This window comes from Diceros bicornis, chromosome 3 (assembly GCF_020826845.1).
Source record: "Diceros bicornis minor isolate mBicDic1 chromosome 3, mDicBic1.mat.cur, whole genome shotgun sequence".
Lineage (NCBI taxonomy): Eukaryota > Metazoa > Chordata > Mammalia > Perissodactyla > Rhinocerotidae > Diceros > Diceros bicornis.
Window position 1 is genome coordinate 96,047,085 of NC_080742.1, and position 18,349 is coordinate 96,065,433.

Below are 18,349 nucleotides of genomic sequence, written 5' to 3' on the forward strand. Positions count from 1 at the left end.
TCATTTTATCCATGAACCATGGAAAGAACAAGAAAATCAAACCTGAGAGCTTGAGTCTGGTTCCCAAAATAACAGCGAGGCTTATAACAGACCAAACAACCTAGGTAAACTTTGGATAAACTATTAAGAATCAAATACTGGAAAGCACCAGATGGCAATCAAAACCAGATAGAAACTGAAAGTGTTTTGATCCTGGGAGCAAGGACTGCATAGGGTGACACCCATGTTTAAAAGGCTTTTCCCCTCAGGGCACTTTCCAGACCACAGCTCGAGGGATAACTAGAACTCAACTATCTAATAGACTTATTGTTTTCTGAACCTAGAGAGACAACATTTAGGATAAACATCTGATTGCTTTGTTCTTCTGTCTTCCTCTCTGTTTCCTTTCCCCTGTAAGACAAGGGGGTGTCCCCATCTCTCATTATCTGGACTTCTACCTTATAAAGTGTTATTGCCTAGCGACTAAAATGAGCCTTGTTATGCATATTGGAGATGTGATAGAATACAGACAATCAATTCTAAAGAAAATACCCAGGCTTGCAAGGCTGTCGTCTTTTGACAAATTTTTGTTAATATTCTTTTAGTATTAGAACCTGATTATTCAAGTTTTTCTCTGTATTTTGTGAACCATTAGCATGCATCAGAGACACCTGGAGGGCTTGTTAAAACACAAAGTTTCTAATTCAGTAGGTGTGGGGGTGAAGCCTGAGAATCTGCATTCCTAACAAGTTCCCAGGCACTGCTGATGCTACTTGTCCAGGACCATCCTTCGAGAGTCACTGCACTGGAGCTAATATCCTGTGTTTGAAAGTCACTTCAATCATGCTCAAGGCATTTCCTCCATTCCAAATGTTACCAGCTAGATCTACGGCTCCAAAGACCCTTCTCCCCTCCAGGATTCTGAAGGAAAAGTATACACACAAAGCACTGAATCAAATAAGACAAAATACCGTATTTCCACAAAAATTCAAGGTCTCCCTAGTAAAGATGAAGTGGAGACCACAGCAGAGACCAGATGCCAATGTTAGATGTCTTCATTTTTCTCCCTGAATGGAAGAGAGCTAGTTGCATGTAATGGGGCCACCTGACAACCAGAGAGTCACCGTCTGAGAAGGTGAAACCAAAAGAGTAAGACTTAGCTGGACCTGCCAGAAGGAGAACTTCTTTGGTCAGTCTGTAGAGAGGAATGAGTAACCAAAAGTGCAGGTCGTGTCTGGTCACAACCGGCCAAAAGGGAGAGAGTACAGTCTGTTACCCGTTTTTGTTTTTGTTTTGACCATAAAGTCAGGAGCCCTTCTGCTTCCTGTTTTTGAAAAGTAAAAATAATAGTGGGAAGTTGTCTAATGGATGTCAGGCTCTCCTAACATCCTCACATCCTGAAACAGATCAACCCCTTTGCCTTTCCTGAGAGGCAGAGGATTTATGAGGTGGCACTCCAGAGTTCCTCCTTCCTGGGTGCTGGAGGGATGAGCACCTCTTCCTTCCAAGACAGAGGGATGACCGTCAACTTGGTGTAGAAATGCCAAGGGCTGCCCGTGGGACCCCTCCCTGTGACTTTCAAAATCTCCAATAAAGATGCTAAAGCCTACAGAATGCTTAGTATATGCTGTTATTGTGGAAATCAGCTAAAGAATTGAATTTCAAGTCTATATGAAATGAATTGAGCCAAGTTTCACCAAATCTCCAAGGGGTAGAGTGAAAAAATACTTAGTGAGAGCCTCATGTATGCCAGGAACTTGGTACACAATGGTGAACAAGGAAGAATTCACTGGCACCCACTACTGTGGCAGTATGTGTTAGTACACTGAGACAGCAAGTAACTAAAATACAAGATAATAAATCAGTACTTTGTTCCTGGCATACTCAGCATCAAACAGTTGTAACTCCTATCTGACATCTTGGATGAGATAGGAAATGTTTCTATAAGAAAGTCAGATATAAGGTGAATCCTTACATGTGAATTATTCAACTGTGCTGAACCCTCTCTTCTAAACATGGCACCATTGATTGTCCCTCTATGTGCTCTGTATCACAGAAAAGGAGCCTGGAATGATATTCCTAACCATCCATTTCCAGATAGGTCCGAGTTAGGGTCTACCAATGAGAGGTGCTCCTGTGATATTTGGAAGGTGGACGAGGAGTACCACTGTCTGGCAGCTATTGCAAGTAGACCGCAGTGCTGTTTCACAGCTGACGGCACCTGAAAACCACACAGTTCAGCACACCAGTTAGTTTCCCAGACCCTGGCATTCTCAGCCCTCCCAGGCTTGGGCAAGCCTCTCATTCCCTAGGTTAAAATTACATCCTAGGTTAATACCTAGATTGGCTTCAGTTTTCCTAATTAAGTACTCTGTGTAACTGGAAGGAGATGAAATGGTTCTGGAATCAATCAAGGCAAAATAAAGGCAGGATCTGGAAGTGGAAACGAGCATGGTCCCATTATTCTGGGGCACAGAGTATGAGAGTGAGACCGGGGTCTCATGCAGGGCTTCCATTATCAGGGATTTGTGCCAAATTTCTACTACAATTCTCATCTACAATTTTAAAAGATTTAAAAATATATACACCACTAACTTGATTGTTTTGCCCTAAGTTTACAACATCTCTTCATAGCTTTAGGAATACTTTAAGAGATGCTCAAAGTATTATTTGGGCAGTGTCTTATAACACACTCCCCATATAGCTCTAAAGAAAAATATTTGCAGATTTTCACATTTTAAATCAATCGATCTTTGATGTTATTACAAAGGTCTTGTCTTCTACGGGCAACTGTTTGGCTCCTTAATGGAAGATCTTTCACATTTTATATGCTTTTAAGTGTTTCATCTTAAAATTTTCCAACAAAACTTTCCATAACCAAAGTAATGATTTCTTTTACCATCTCTTCAACTAAAAGTGTTTTGCATTTTTGTCCAATAGTCTGAGATGTTTTATAGCTGGTCCCAGTTACAAGCTCAGATCCTGTTAAAAATTGTCTAGAATTTTTTGTTGGACATTTAATTCTGTTTCCAGTTACCAGTTTTGTCAATTCTGTTTTTGACTGTTGAGAGGAAGCATTTGATCAAACTCCCTATGTATTTGCTGAAAATATCCCTAACATTTTATTTTTGGTTTTGCTGCACTGCAGCAAACTGCGATTGCGATTCGTCCTGGATTTGGTGACATTTCTTCTTCCAGTCTCGTTCTGTCTTCCCTGTTCTAGTCATTGTACATGCTCAGTCATCTCCGGTCATTCTGCCTCAGTATCACGCCTTCATTTCAAAGTTGAAAATTTGTCCATGCTTATTTTTTAAGTAAAAATTAATTTAATTATAAATAAAATAATATCAGTATTTAAATTTAATTACCAAATACAATGTAGATAGGTGTCACTGTAACTCATGCTGTGTACATAAAGTATTCAAATAAAAGTATTATGTGAGTGTGTAAAAAAGAGTATTCAAACGGAATCAATCCGCTGACTTTGACTAGATCAATGCTATGTTTAGAAACAATGCATGGGGCTGACATTGGTGTTACAATACAGCAATAATATCTGATCAACAGTTAGAGTGAAATGTATTTCTACCAAAACAACAAAGCTGTGTTTCGTGGTAAAATATTTTACACTGCTTCAGTTTCTTAATTTAATTAAAACTAGTTATAATTAAATAAAATTAAAAAAAAATTCAGTTTCTCAGGTTCACCAGCTACATTTCAAGTGCTCAAAAGCCACATGCGGCTGGTGGCTAGCATATTGGATACTGCAAAGCTGTGAAAGCAGCCATATTGTGTTGTTCCTAATTAAAGGAAAAGATTTCATCCCTTCACGATTGAGCATGATGTTAGCTGTGGGCTTGTCATATATGGCCTTCATTATATTGACGTAAGTTCTTTTTATACTCACTTTGTTGGGAGTTTTTATCATGAAAGGATATTGTGCTTTTGTCTAATGCTTTTTCTGCATCTATTGAGAGGATTGTATGATTTTTATCTTTCGTTCTATTAATGTGGTGTACCACATTGATGGATTTGCATATGTTGAACCATCCTTGCATCCCAGGGATAAATCCCACTTGATTGTGGTGTATGATCCTTTTAATGTACTGTTGAATTCTGTTTGCTAACATTTTTTAGGGATTTTTTTCATCTATATTCATCAGGGATATTGGCTTGTAGTTTTCTTATCCTGTAGTATCATTGTCTGGTTTTGATATCAGGGTTATTCTGGCCTCATAAAATGAGTTTGGAAGCTTTCCCTCCTCTCCAGTTTTTAGAAGAGTTTGAGAAGGATTGGTATTAACTCTTCTTTAAATGTTTGGTAGAATTCACCAGTAAGGCTATATGCTATGGGCTTTTCTTTGCGGGGAGATTTTCACTAACTGCTTCAATCTCCTTACTGGTTATTGGTCTGGTCAGATTTTCTATTTATTCATGATTCAGTTTTGGTAAGCTGTATGCTTCTAGGAATTTATCCATTTTTTTCTAGTTTATACATTTGTTGGCATATAATTGTTCATAGTAGTCTTTTATGATCCTTTTTTATTTCTGTGGTATCAGTTCTAATGTCTTCTCTTCCATTTCTAATTTTATTTATTTGAGTCTTCTTTTTTTTTTAAATTAGTCTAGCCAAAGCTTTGTCAATTTTGCTTATCTTTTCAAAAAACCAGCTCTTAGTTTTGTTGATTTTCTATTGTATTTCTGGTCTCTATTTTTGCTGTGATCTTTGTTATTTCCTCCCTTCCGCTAACTTTGGGCTTAGTTTGTTCTTTTCCTGGTTCCTTGAGATGTAAAGTTAAGTTGCTTATTGGAGATCTTTCTTTTTTTAATGTAGGCATTTATCTCTATAACTTTCTCTCTCAGAATTACTGTTGCTATATTTCATAAGTCTTGGTATGTTGTGTTTCCATTTTTGTTTGTTTCAAAATATTTTTTGATTTCCCTTTTGACTTCTTCCTTGATCCATTGGTTGCTCAGGAGGGTACTGTTGAATTTCCACATTTTTGTGATTTTTCCAGTTTTCTTGCTTACTGATTTTTAGTTTCATATTATTGCGGTCAGAAAAGATCCTTGCTGTGTTTTCCATCCTTTAAATTTGCTAAGACTTGCCTTGTGACCTAACATATCTATTATGGAGAACGTTCCATGTGTGCTTGAAAAGAATGGGTTTTCTGTTGTTTTCACAATAGCCAAGAGGTGGAAACACGATGAGTGGACAAAGAAAATATTCCACCACCATAGTGGAATATTATTCAGTGATAAAAAGAAAGAAATCCTGTCAATGCTAGAACATATGACGAACCTTGAAGACATTATGCTAAGTGAAATGAGCCAGACACAGAGGACAAATACTGCATTATTCTACTTATATGAGGTATCTAAAGTAGTCAAATTCATAGAAACAATAAGTAGAATCATGGTTTCCAGGGGCTGGGGAAAAATGCGGAGTTGCTGTTCGATGGGTATAGAATTTCAGTCATGCAAGGTGAAAAAGATCTAGAGATATGCTGTAAACACTGTGCTTATAGTGAAGAATACTGTACTGTACTCTTAAATATCTGCTAAGACCGTATATCTCATGTTATGTGGTTTTTACCATAATAAAAAATTATGAAAAATCAAATGTTAAGAGATCTTGGCTTTACCTTGTCCACCTGATTCTCCCACAGTCCTCTAAAATTAACCACTTTATTTCTTGGGTATACTTACAGTGTTTGTTTCTGCAAATATAAGCACATCTGAATACATAATCTTTATTTATTTATTTTTTTACATTAAAGGTAGCATACCATTTCTATTGCTCTAGATCTTGTTCTTTTCTCTGAACAACGTATTGTGGGCATTTTTCCATATGCGTATGGAGAGCACCTCCTTATTTGTTCTATACTGTCCAGCTGCATAGTAGTCTTTTGTGTAGCTATACCTGAGTTCATTTTTCACCTGTCCCGGTTGATGGTCATTTGGGGTGTTTTCAGCCTTTGCTATGTCAAACAATGTCGCACTATCTGATACAGATGGGCTGTGCCATTCTGTATTTTCACTAATGAAGTATGAAGGCATCTGTTTGTTTCCCACTTTTGGGTTTTGAAAACCTAATGGGGAGTAATCATATCTAAGTGCAGTTTGATATGCATTTCTTTCCATATGAGTGAGATTAAGCATCTTTTCATATGTGTAGTATCAGTTTTTTTCTGTTAATTCTCTTCATATCTTTTGTCCATTTTATTATTATTATTTTATTGAGGACATATTTGCTTATAACATTGTATAAATTTCAGGTGTTTATTATTATATTTCAGTTTCTGTATAGATTGCGTTGTGTTCACCACCAATAGTCTAGTTTTTATCTGTCACCATACACATGCACCCCTTCATCCTTTTCACCCTCCCCTCACCCCCTTCTCCTCTGGTAACCACTAATCTGTTCTCCTTCTCTATGTATTTGTTTATCTTCCACATGAGTGAAATCATACAGTATTTGACTTTCTGCAGCTTACTTATTTTGCTTAGCATAACACCTTCAAGGTTCATCCATGTTGTCACAAATGGCACAGTTTGGTCTTTTTTATGGCTGAGTAGTATTCCACTCCATATATACACCACATCTTCTTCATCCATTCATCTACTGATGGGCTCTTGGGTTGCTTCCACATCTTGGGTGTTGTGAATAATGTTGTGATGAACATAGGGATGAACAAATCTCTTTGAATTGCTGATTTCATGTTCTTTGGATAAATACCCAGTTGTAGAATAGCTGGATCATATGGTATTTCTATTTTTAATTTTTTTGAGAAATCTCAATACTGTTTTCCACAGTGGCTGCACCAGTTTGCATCCTCACCAGCAGTGTGTGAGGGTTCCCTTTTCTCTACAACCTTTCCAACACTTGTTATTTCTTTTCCTGTTAATTATAGCCATTCTGATGGGTGTGAGGTGATATCTCATTGTAGTTTTGATTCGTATTTCCTGAATCATTAGTGATTTTGAACATCTTTTCATGTTTCTGTTGGCCATCTGTATATCTTCTTTGGAAAAATGTCTGTTCATATTGTCTGCTCATTTTTTGATTGGGTTGTTTGTTTTGTTGTTGAGTTTTATGAGTTCTTTATGTATTTTGAAAGTTAACCCCTTGTCAGATATATGATTTGTAAAGTTTGTATCCCCATTGGTGGGTTGTCTTTTTGTTTTGTTGATGGTTTCCTTTACTGTGTAGAAACATTTTAGTCTGAGGTAGTCTCACTTGTTTATTTTTTCTTTTGTTTCCTTTACTTGATTAGACACAGTATTGAAAAAGATCCTTCTAAGACTGATGTCAAAGAGTGTACTGCGTATATTTTCTTCTAAGAGTTTTATGGTTTCAGGTCTTACATTCAAGTCTTTAATCCATTTTGAGTTAATTTTTGTGTATGGTGTAAGATAATGGTCTATTTTTTCTTTTTGCATGTGGCTGTCCGGTTTTCTCAATATAATTTATTGAAGAGAATTTCCCTTCTCCACTGTATGTTCTTGGCACCTTTGTCAAAGATTAGCTGTCCAGAGATGTGTGGTTTTGTTTCTGGGCTATCAGTTCTGTTCCACTGATCTGTGTGTGTGTTTTTTCTGCCAGTTCCATGCTGTTTTGATTACTACAGTGTTAGTACAAAATTTGAATTCAGGGAGTGTGACACCTCCAACTTCGTTCTTTGTTCTCAGGATTGTTTTGGCTATTTAGGGCCTTTTGTTGTTCCATGTAAATTTTAGGATTCTTTGTTCTATTTCTGTGAAGAACGTCATTGGGATTTTGATTGGGTTGAATCTGTAGATTCCTTTAGGTAAATTGACATTTTAACTGTGTATATTCTGCCAATCCGTGAGCATGGAATATCTTTCCATTCTTTATGGCTTCTTCGATTCAGTTTCATAATCTTTTGTCCACTTTTTACAATGGGTTGTTGGTCTTTTACCTTTCAATTTCCTAGGAACTCTACATATTAGAGAGATTAGTCATTTACCCATTATATGAGTTACAAATATTATTTTAATTTGTCATTCATATTTTACTTTGTTTTTGTTATGTAGATGTGTATCATTATTATGTAGGCACATTAATCAATAACATTTATTTGTGTGTTCTGGCTTTTGAGTCATAGTTAGAAAGACCTTCCACATGTGTAGAGTATAGTGGAATACATTTCTGTTTCCTTCCAGGAATTTTTTGATTTGATTTTTGCTAACATTTAAATCTTTTATTCATTTTTAATTTATCCTGGCATTTATCAAGCATTTATCCTGTCTTTTCTGCATAAACTGTACTTCAGGTTACTAAATAAGTGAAGAGAGAAAGAATATCCTAATAGAAATATTCTAGCTACTCAATGAAAAAGAAATGTTAGAATAGAATATCACCATTTTGCAATACCTTTTAAGTAATAGATCTATACAGTGATCATCAATGACTGCTAACATAGAAAGGGGCCCCTGGTGGAAATATAGAACACCAACTAAGAGGAAAATCGTCAAAGAAAAATTAAACTTGATTCCGATCTCTCTGATCAAACCATCCACAACTAACTTATTTTGTGAAAATGTATGAGACAGAAGAACATATTAAATGATTTCATGAGGATGCATGGAGCAAAATCCAGAATGTGGAAAAATCAATAGTACAAATGTCTAATGTCTTTGATAAATACTTTGCGAGAAAAGATGGGGGAAGGGTCAACTCTTTCTGGCCATGATGGAGTAACTAGGATTGTTACTTACCCTCCTTCCATAAGCCACCAGAAAACTAGGTATATGTAATATATGAAAAAACTTTTTCCAAACATCTAACAACATGCTGCTCAGGGTTGATCCACATGACGGGTCAGGTGGGTGGAAAATAAAAGTGAATGACAGTTGGGATCTCCACAAAGAAATGAGAGACTGAAAATAGTAAATACATGAATAAATATAAAAGATTCTTTTTATCCTTTAAAATTTCTTCAAAAGATAATTGACTCTTGAAAGCAAAATAACAATATACTGCCGAGTTTCTATTTTATGTGAATGTGAAATGTATAACAACAATAATGCAGAAAATAGGGTGGAGGAAGTAGAAGTATAATGTTATGAAGATCTCACAGTATATGTGAAGTGATATAATATTCAGTGAAGGTAGAACGTGATAAGTTAAAAGTGCACATTTTAAATTGTGGAGAAACCACTAAGAAAATAAAATGAGGTAAAGCTAATAAAGCAATAGTGGAAATAAAATAGAATTTCAAAAAATCACTAGAAGAAAAGCAGAAAAAAAACAACAGATGAAACAAATAGCAAGATGATGAATTTAAACACAACAATATAGATAATCATGCTAGATGTAAATTGTCTAAACTCTCCAATTATAAGATAGATTGTCAGATGGGATAAAAAAGCAAGTATGCTATCTAAAGGAATTCCCATTTTAAATATAAAGACAGAGATTAAAGTAGGAGAATGAAAAAGATATACCACAAAGAGATTAAGCATATGAAACCTGCAGTGGCTATATTAATATCAGACAAAGTAGGCTTTAGAACAAGACCATCTCTGTACCAGGGATGAAGAAGGACCTTTTATAACGATAAATAGGGTAATTCATCAACAAGACAAAATAATGCTGAATGTGCATCACCTCATAAGTAACAGACCTTGAGAAAAACAAGAGAACTTCAAAATTCAAGAAGCAAAAACTGACAGAAATGAATGCAGAAATAGACAAATTCACAGTTACAGTTGGAGGTTTCCAACACTCCTTTCTCAATAATGTACATTATTCCCTTTTTTTCTTAAGATTGAACACAGACAAGGGAAGAGAAATTGTGTTTCATAATTCAGATTTCTTCCCACCAAACTCTGACTTGTGGTTTCACTTCCACATTTCACACAATCTTATCATTGAGTGGGTGGGGTGGGGCCTGAAGAGGTGCATGGAGGGACAGAAGGAGGATGAACTATAAGACATATATTATGGTTCCAGATCCCGCACAGGGGGTGGCTTGGAATACACCATCTAAGCTTTCTGGGCCTCAGTTTCTTCCTTTGTCAGAAAAAGACAGCAGTCTCCCCCCGTCTGACAGTAAAGCTGGAGTCCTTGAAACAACCTCGAGTGGACGGAGAAGGACGCTGATCGCAATGCCTCAGGAATGTGACTCGAGATGTTCCCAGTGTTCTGTGAGGCCGATCCTCAGCACAGCCTGGAAGATGTCTACCCAACCGGGTAGATGCTCTCAGAATTTTCACCAAGAGGCTAAATTACACTAGTTACAGCTGATCATGCCCTCAGGGTTAGCTATGCAGTAACTGGTGGGCAAAGGCTCATCAAGAGTGACTAGAGATTGAATTTGTCCATTCTTGAGTAAAGTCATCTGCACTCAAAGTGCAAGAGCAGTGGGGGAGTGGGACCAGGAGACAGACGTGTGGTAGGGAGAAGATGATCCTCTCCTCTCTTCAACAACAGAGGAGATTGGCCTCAGCAATGGGTAGAAAAAAGGGAGAAATGGCCATTTATCCCTTACTTTGCCATCCTTCTGTGATGATGTCACAAGTGTTTTTCAAGAGCAGGAAAGTCTCTTTTCAGACTTAGAATTTGACAGTGGAGGGCCATCAACAAGGCCTTGGATTCTGATGATCATTTGGGCAGTCATCATGCTGCTGATAGGACAGTGGAGAAGAAATTTCCGGTGTCTTTCTGTTATTGATTTCTAGCTTGATTCCATTATGGGCAGAGAACATACTCCATACAATTTCAATTCTGTTACACGTGTTGTGGTTTGTTGTAAAGCTCAGGATATGGTCTATCTTAGCATATGTTCCATGTGCACTTGAAAAGAATGTGTCTTCTGTGGTTGTTTTCTGGAGTGTTCTATAAATACCAATTACATACTGTTTATTGATGGTGTTACTGAATTCTTCTATATCCTTGCTCATTCTCTATGTAGTTGTTCTATGAGTTGTTGAAAGAGAAGTTTGAAGTCTCTAACTGTAGTTGTAGATTTGTCTATTTCTCCTTTCAGTTCTATCACATATTTTGCATCTATGCTGTTTGAGAACACACATTTAGAATTGCTTTGTCTTAGTGTATTGACCATTTTATCACTATATAATGTCTCTCTCTGCATCTGGCATTTTTCTTTGTTCTGAATCTACATTATTTAATGTTAATGCAGCCATTCCTTCTTTCCTTTCCATGACTAATATTTGCACTATTTATCTCTTTCCATCCTTTTATTTTCAACCTGTTTCTACTATAAAATTTAAAATGGTTTTCTTGTAAGCAGCATACAGACAAGTCGTGTTTTTATCCATTCTGCAAATCTCTGTCTTTTAATTGGTGTGTCTAGATCCCTTACATTTAATATAATTATTGCAATGTTAGGGCATCAGTCTGCCATTATGTTTTGTTTTTATCATTGTGCTCTCTGGTTTTCATTTCTCTGTTTTCCCCTCTACATTCCTGTGGGTTACTTGAACAAGTTTTAGAATTCTATTTTGATTTATATATAGTGTTTTTAAAATGTACCTTTCTGGATGACTTTTTAGTGGCTGCTTTAGGTATTAAAGTATATGTACACAACTTACCACAGTCCACCGGTGTTATTGTCTTACCAGTTTGAGTGACATATACAAACTTTACCTCCCTTTACATCCCTTAACCTCCCTTGTTTACAATATAATTGTCTTAAATTTATTTCATCTACATAAATTTAGAACCAATCAGACAGTGTTATAATTTTTTTTCAACCATCAAACATAATTTAGAAAACTCAAGAGGAGAAGGATTTTTTTACTACTTTCTTTCTTCCTGGTGTTCCGAGGTTCCTTCCTTTATTGTTTCTTTTCTGTTTCAGAACTTCCTTTAGTCATTGTTTTAGAGTAGGTTTGCTGGTGACAAAGTCTCTCAATTAATTTTCCTTCATCTGAGAATGCCCTGATTCCTTCATTCTCGAAGGATATTTTCTCTGGCTATAGAATTCTTGGTTGACAGCCCTTTTCTTTCTACACTTGAAAAGTATGGTCACTTTCTTCTTGTCTCCATGGTTTCTGATGAAAAATCTGGAGATGATCCCGTACCACCATGGAAGAAGAGCATAATATATCTCTCAAGGTTCTGCTGCTTCTATATCCCCTGTCTACAGAATGTTAGGACCCAGGCACCCCACTCATCCCACTATGTATTTAGGATCAGAAAGTATACATTTCCTGGTGCTTCCAAGTTTGCCCTTGTGCATCAGCCACTCCAAGATTACCCTGTGCTTGATGTCACTCAGCTCCATGGTGGGCCTCAGCTTGCTTTGATTTTGGTCAGTAGCTGGCTCTCCAGGACCTGTGTCCTTCCTAGGTCATTGCTGCCACCACCATGCCATTCTTAGAGGAGCATGATGTGGGGGCAGCCTGCACTCTTCTTACTGCCCTGCCTATCCAGACCTATGTATGACCTGCCATTTCTTCTCCCAACAACATGTAATTCTTGTGTGTTGACCAGGGTTAACTAGAGGGAATCACAACATGGAGGAGGTAGTAGTTTCCTAGGGCTGTGGCAACAAAGTACCAAAAACTAGGGGGTTTATAATAACAGGAATTTATTCTTTCACGGCTCTGGAGGCCAGAAGTCCAAAATAAAGGTGTTGGCAGGGCCATACTCCCTCTGAAGACTGTAGGGGAGGATCCTTTCTTGCCTCTTCCAGTTTCTGGTGACCCCATGTTTTCCTAGGCTTGTAGCAGTATTACTCCAATCTCTGCCTGCATCTTCACATGACTGTCTTCTCTCTGTATGTGTCTGAGTCCAAATTTCCCTCTTCTGATACAGATACCAGTTATAATGGATTAAGGCCCATCCTAATGGCCCTATCTTAACAATTAAATTTACAGAGACCTTATTTCCAAATAAGGTCACATTCATCACATTCATAGGTACTGTGTGTTAGGTCTTCAACATGGTTTTTTTAGGAGAACAAAATTCAACCCGGAAGAGGGCGAGACAGCTTAAAAAGTGAAGCTGAGTATAAATGTTAACAGAGTGCAAGCAACTAAAACTAAAACCCTTTTAAGGACACTCTCATGAGCTCACTGCAGTTTCTGGACATTTCATATAAAAAGAACCATATCTTATGTGGTCTTTCATGTCTGGCTTGTTTCACTTAGCATAATGCTTCCAATGTTCATTCATGTTGTAGCATGTATCTGTACTCCATTCCTTTTTTACGGCTAAATAATATTCACTGTATGATATACCTTATTTTGTTTATCCACTCATCAATTGATGTACATTTAGGGTATTTCCACTTTTTTGACTATTATGAAAATTACTTTTACCATTCTTGTAGAAGTTTTGTATGAACAAATGTTTTCAGTTCTCTTGGATATATACCTAAGAGTAGAATCACTAAGTCACGTGGTAACTTTACATTTAACTTTTTGAGAAACTGCCACACTGTTTTCCACAGTGGCTGCACCATTTTGCATCCTCACCGGCAATGTAAGCGTTCAATGTCTCCACAGCCTCACCAGTATTTGTTTTTCTTTTTCTTTCCCTTTCTTTCTTTCTTTCCCTTTCTTTCTTTCTCTCTCTCTCTTCTTTCTTTCTTTCTTTCTTTCTTTCTTTCTTTCTTTCTTTCTTTCTTTCTTTCTTTCTTTCTTTCTTTCTTTCTTTCTTTCTTTCTTTCTTTCTTTCTTTCTTTCTTTCTTTCTTTCTTTCTCTCTCTCTCTCTCTTTCTTTCTCTCTCTCTCTTTCTTTCTTTCTTTTTATTTCTTTCTTTCTTTTCTCTCTCTCTCTCCCCCTCTCTCTCTCTATCTCCCCCCCCTCCTCCTTCCTTCCTTCCTCCTTCCTTCCTTCCTCCTTCCTTCCTTCCTCCTTCCTTCTTTCCTCCTTCCTTCCTTCCATCCTCCCTCCCTCCCTCCCTCCCTCCCTCCCTTCCTTCCCAACCCAGTGAGTATGAAATAGTATCTTATTTCCATTTCCCTAATGACTAATGGTGTTGAGCATCTTTTCATGTGTTTATTGGCCATTTGTATATCTTCTTTGGAGATATATCCAAATCTTTTGCCCATTTTAATATTGAGCGATTTCTATTTTTATTGTGGAGTTGAAAGAGTTCTTTATATATTCTTGATTCTAGACCTTTTTCAGATATATAATTTGCAAATATTTTTTCTCATTCCATGGGTTGTCTTTTCATTTTTTTGTTGGTGTTCTTTGATGGGCAAAATTTTACATTCTGATGAAATCCAGTTTTTCTATTTTTCTTTTTGATTTCGGTGTCATATATTAGAAACTATTGTTTAACACATGGTCATGAAGATTTATACCTGTGTTTTCTTTCAAGAGTTTTATAGTTTTAACTCTTATATTGAGCTCTTTGATCCATTTTGCATACAGTCATGTGCTGCATGATGACATTTCAGTCAACAATGGACCGCATATATGGCAGTGGTCCCATAAGATTAGAACCATGTAGCCTAGGTGTGTAGTAGGCTATACCATCTAGGTTTGTGTAAGCACACTTTATGATGTTCACACAACAACGAAATCACCCAATGAGGCATTTCTCAGATCGTATCCCCATTGTTAAGCGACCTGTGACTGTACAAATATTTGCATATAGCGTGAGACAGGGATCCAAATTCATCATTGTGCATGTGGATATCCAGTTGTCCCAGCACTACATGTTGTTTTTATCCATTAATTTGTTTCAGATACTTTTCAGGGCATCCTTTATCCTTCTGCATATATCCCACATATACATAGACAGCCTCTAACACACTGCCCGCAAACACACACTCTTCCCCAGTGTGCCCTGGATCGCAACCTTAGTGGGGTGTGCCTGCCCTCTGGGCTCCCTGGAGTGCTCCTTCCCACATTCCCAGCAGCTCAGTCACTGTCCCTTGGGAACTCCCTGGCTCCATTCCTCCCCAACTGAAGAACAAGAACCACATGTTTCTCCCTATTTGTGTCACAGGTTAAAACATTTCATTGAGTTTTTCTCTGTTTGTTCTTCACAAGAGTATATTTGAAAGTGACCAAGATCAAAACCACAATTCCCTCTCAGGGCTCTGCTGGGATCTGTGCACAACTGCTTAAACCAAAATGACCTGTGTGGCTGAGGAAACTTCAGGTCTCAGCAGTTGGCACTGAAGTTCCTCCTGTTAGTGCTCACAATGGCTTCCATGCAGGGCTTGTGGGCCTCTCGCTCCAATATGTGCTCAGCTGTTGCAGATTATTTTCCCTTTCTATGTGTCTCTTTAGTGATCTGAGGTCATCAGTAACCTGAGATTCTCTGGCTGTAAAGGCAACGGGCAGAGGATGCTGTAGGGAAGCGATTTGGAATTCCATAGCAGTATCTGAGATGAGCTTGATTGTGTGCGAGGGTGGTGGTGTTGGGGACAAAGCAAGTGTGAGTGGAGAGATGGGGAGGCACAGTTAGGACTGACCGCACAGGCTAACTTGGCTCATTTCACCTGGACCAGAGAGCTGACTCTCCCAGATACGCACAGGACAGAAGAGGATGACTATACCCCACCATCTTATCACCAGTTCTCAGCTGACAAAGACCTGTTTGCCCTTATTTTGGCATTGAAATAAAAGAAAAATTTCCAGACTAATTAAACTTTTTGGTTTATCCTTGAGTTGAAAAGCATATTCTTACCCTGTGAGCCTGTAAGCCAGTGAGAAAACTGCTCTTTGGAAGCAGACTTTCTGCAGGGTCTCAATGGCTCCCAAGCAATCAAACCTCTAGTTACACGTAATTTCCTTGGACTTGTGGAATTCTCTGCCTTCAAGCTGCTGAGGGGTCAGAATGGGGATGCCCGGGGAGACATTCCCCTGCAGGTATCGACGGTAAATTCTCTCCAATGTGCTCTCTTCTTGTGGTCACACACAGTGTGTGTGTGTGTGTGTGTGTGTGTGTGTGTATGTGTGTGTGTGTGGTATGTGTCTGCACGTGGGTGCATGGATTTTGCAGATGGGGTTAGGGATGACAGAGTAGTCAAGGTCCAGGCACCCTGTCGCGACTCAAACGCTTGCTTCCCCAGGATGCTGTTCCTGGTGGCACTCTTGCCTGTGCCTGTTTTGCCCACTAGAATGATCCTCAGCTGGGATCCTCTGGCATGTTGGTTCTTCACATGTTGTCCTGTTAAGAGCAAGTTTACTGTGTTATTACTCTACTGATCACGCCAATGGAATATTTTTAATGATGAGTTATTTTCACATTATGGGAAAAGATACTCTCACAATATGTTGTATTTTTGAAATAGAAGCTAACTCCATTATCAAATAAAATAAATTACCTATGGGTTTTAAAGCATCTCAATTTCTCTAGGACTGCAGGATATTGCCATGTTGGATTCTGGGAAAGCATATGTGGGCAACAAGATGGATTTAGAAACATATCTCATCATGCAAGGCTTGCCTGAATCACTCTCTTCTGGCCCTCTAAAAGACAAATTTTCTGAAGATCAGAGATGTGAGGCCAAGACTGTGGGTTCCATCTCCAGGTGGGTTAAGTAACCTGACTCTGTTCTGAGGCCAGAGATGGCTCCTCTGACCCCAGTTGGGCAGAGGTGTGGTCATGACCACCAGTGAAATGCCTGGACCAGGAAAATATTGGAGTGAGCAGTGTAAAATTCCTCTCTTGAATGAAGAAACAGCTGATGGCTTAAAGAGGTAGCATGATTTTTACGTACAATAGGCACAGAATGTGGAAAAATAGGCACACAGGAAGTCACTTTCTCACCCGAGGGACTGCATTCGTGTTTGTCCATTGCTGCTCCTGAGGGACAGAGAGACCAGAGACCAGTGAAAAAACGATTATTTTTTAGTTCTGAATCATGAAAGGCCCTTGTGTTCCTAGAGCACTTTCACCACCGTGCTTCATTGGTTTGCACGTAGCTGACAAGGTGGGTGGAAGCAGAATTACTATCCCCGGTTTACAGAGAAATCCAGTCACTTGCCCCAGGTCCCCCGGCGAGTGGAGAAGTGGGTTTCGTTTGTAAGCCCCCTGCTTCTCATCTCCACACCCACCTCTTCTCTCGTTTCCCTCCTCCCTTCCTCTCACAGGCCTCCCTTACTTCTCTCCCCTTCCTCTCTAGGTCGCCCTCCCCGCATCTGAGGTTCGGTCTCCTCCTTCCTTCTCGCCTCCTTTCCCCAACTTGCTCCCTCCCTTTCACTTCTCCGCTCTCTCCAAACCCCCTGCCTTCTTTTGGGTCCTTGCGGAGACACTCAATGAATTAAGAGCAGGACTCTGGAAAAGCACACTGTCCTTTAAGCCTGAAATACACTTCATTTGATCTGTCAATTACTTGAATTTTCTTTCTTCCTCATCCGCCACCAGGAAGGAGCCCTGCACACTCGTTCCCTTTCCTGTGCAGTGAGAAGCAGCAAGAACTGTTCATCAGACAGTTTTTTCTCTTGCTTCAATCCGGCAGCATATACCAAAGTGACAAGGCACAGAAAACCGACAACCACATGATAATACCCAAATTCTTCCCAGTTAGCACTTTTCCTTGGCTTTTTGCTAAGGAAACTCTCTTTGCCAGTAATGTGTAAACTAAACAACATGAAGTTCACGGTTCCTGTAAACTGGCTTCCCTTAAGCCAAAGGCAGTCACTCTAAATTGTTTCCCTTAAAACAGAGCAAATTTGTTCTTAAAAGTTTTTTTCGAAGAAAGCCCGGGAAATATAAATCAACACTGCAGAACTTTTCATGAATGTGGGCTTACCTATTTACTGGCCAAAGAAACAGATGGCTCCCCGTTCAAACCTGTGACTTGCCAGCTCAGCTTGAAGAGAAAAAGAAAATAAAACAAAAACCCCAGTCTGTCTTCTTCCTCTCTGTAATATCCGCTGAGCTTCCTCCTGCAAAAGAGCTGCACCATGTGCCTGTGTCTGAAATTCTCACTTATGCCACATACACAAAATAAACAATTAAAATGGGAAAATGTAATAAGTAGTTATTTCCTATCGTGTGGACTGCTTGTCTTTTCCTGTCAATGGTGAAAAACTAGTTTGAATGCTTTCAAGTGGACAGGAAAGAAAAGCAGGGAAGTAGTAGGTTTGATTCCTTCCTGCCCGGCTGTGTCCTCACGGTTACAAGTTTGCCTAGATGCAAGGGCCCCCCTGAGAAGGCCAACCTCACTCACGCTGGTGGCAGTGACCGCTCTGAAGGTGAGTGTCGTTGGGGAAGGAGAAAGAGCATGGCAGGTGGAGGGGACACCTCTGACGGGGCACCGTGCGGAGGAAGAAGGATAGAGAAAGGAGATCCCGAGAGAAGCCCGTGTTGTCCGAATCAGACCGAGAGTAACAGTCTTTAACCGTCAAAGCATCTTGAAATAACTCACTCGTGGCTTCCGGGCTTCCTGGCCTTTCTTTCCTGCC

The 18,349-nt window shown here is 38.9% G+C and overlaps 1 protein-coding gene across 1 annotated transcript in view; it reads right to left on the reverse strand.

Annotated features, from left to right (window-relative positions):
• Positions 1–18,349, reverse strand: part of LOC131400528 (GTPase IMAP family member 1-like) — an 86,301-nt gene that overhangs the window by 51,046 nt on the left and 16,906 nt on the right. Inside the window, exon 2 of the mRNA XM_058535243.1 lies at positions 15,956–16,106. Within this exon, the coding sequence (XP_058391226.1) occupies positions 15,956–16,106 (151 nt within the window). The remainder of the gene's footprint in view (positions 1–15,955; positions 16,107–18,349) is intronic.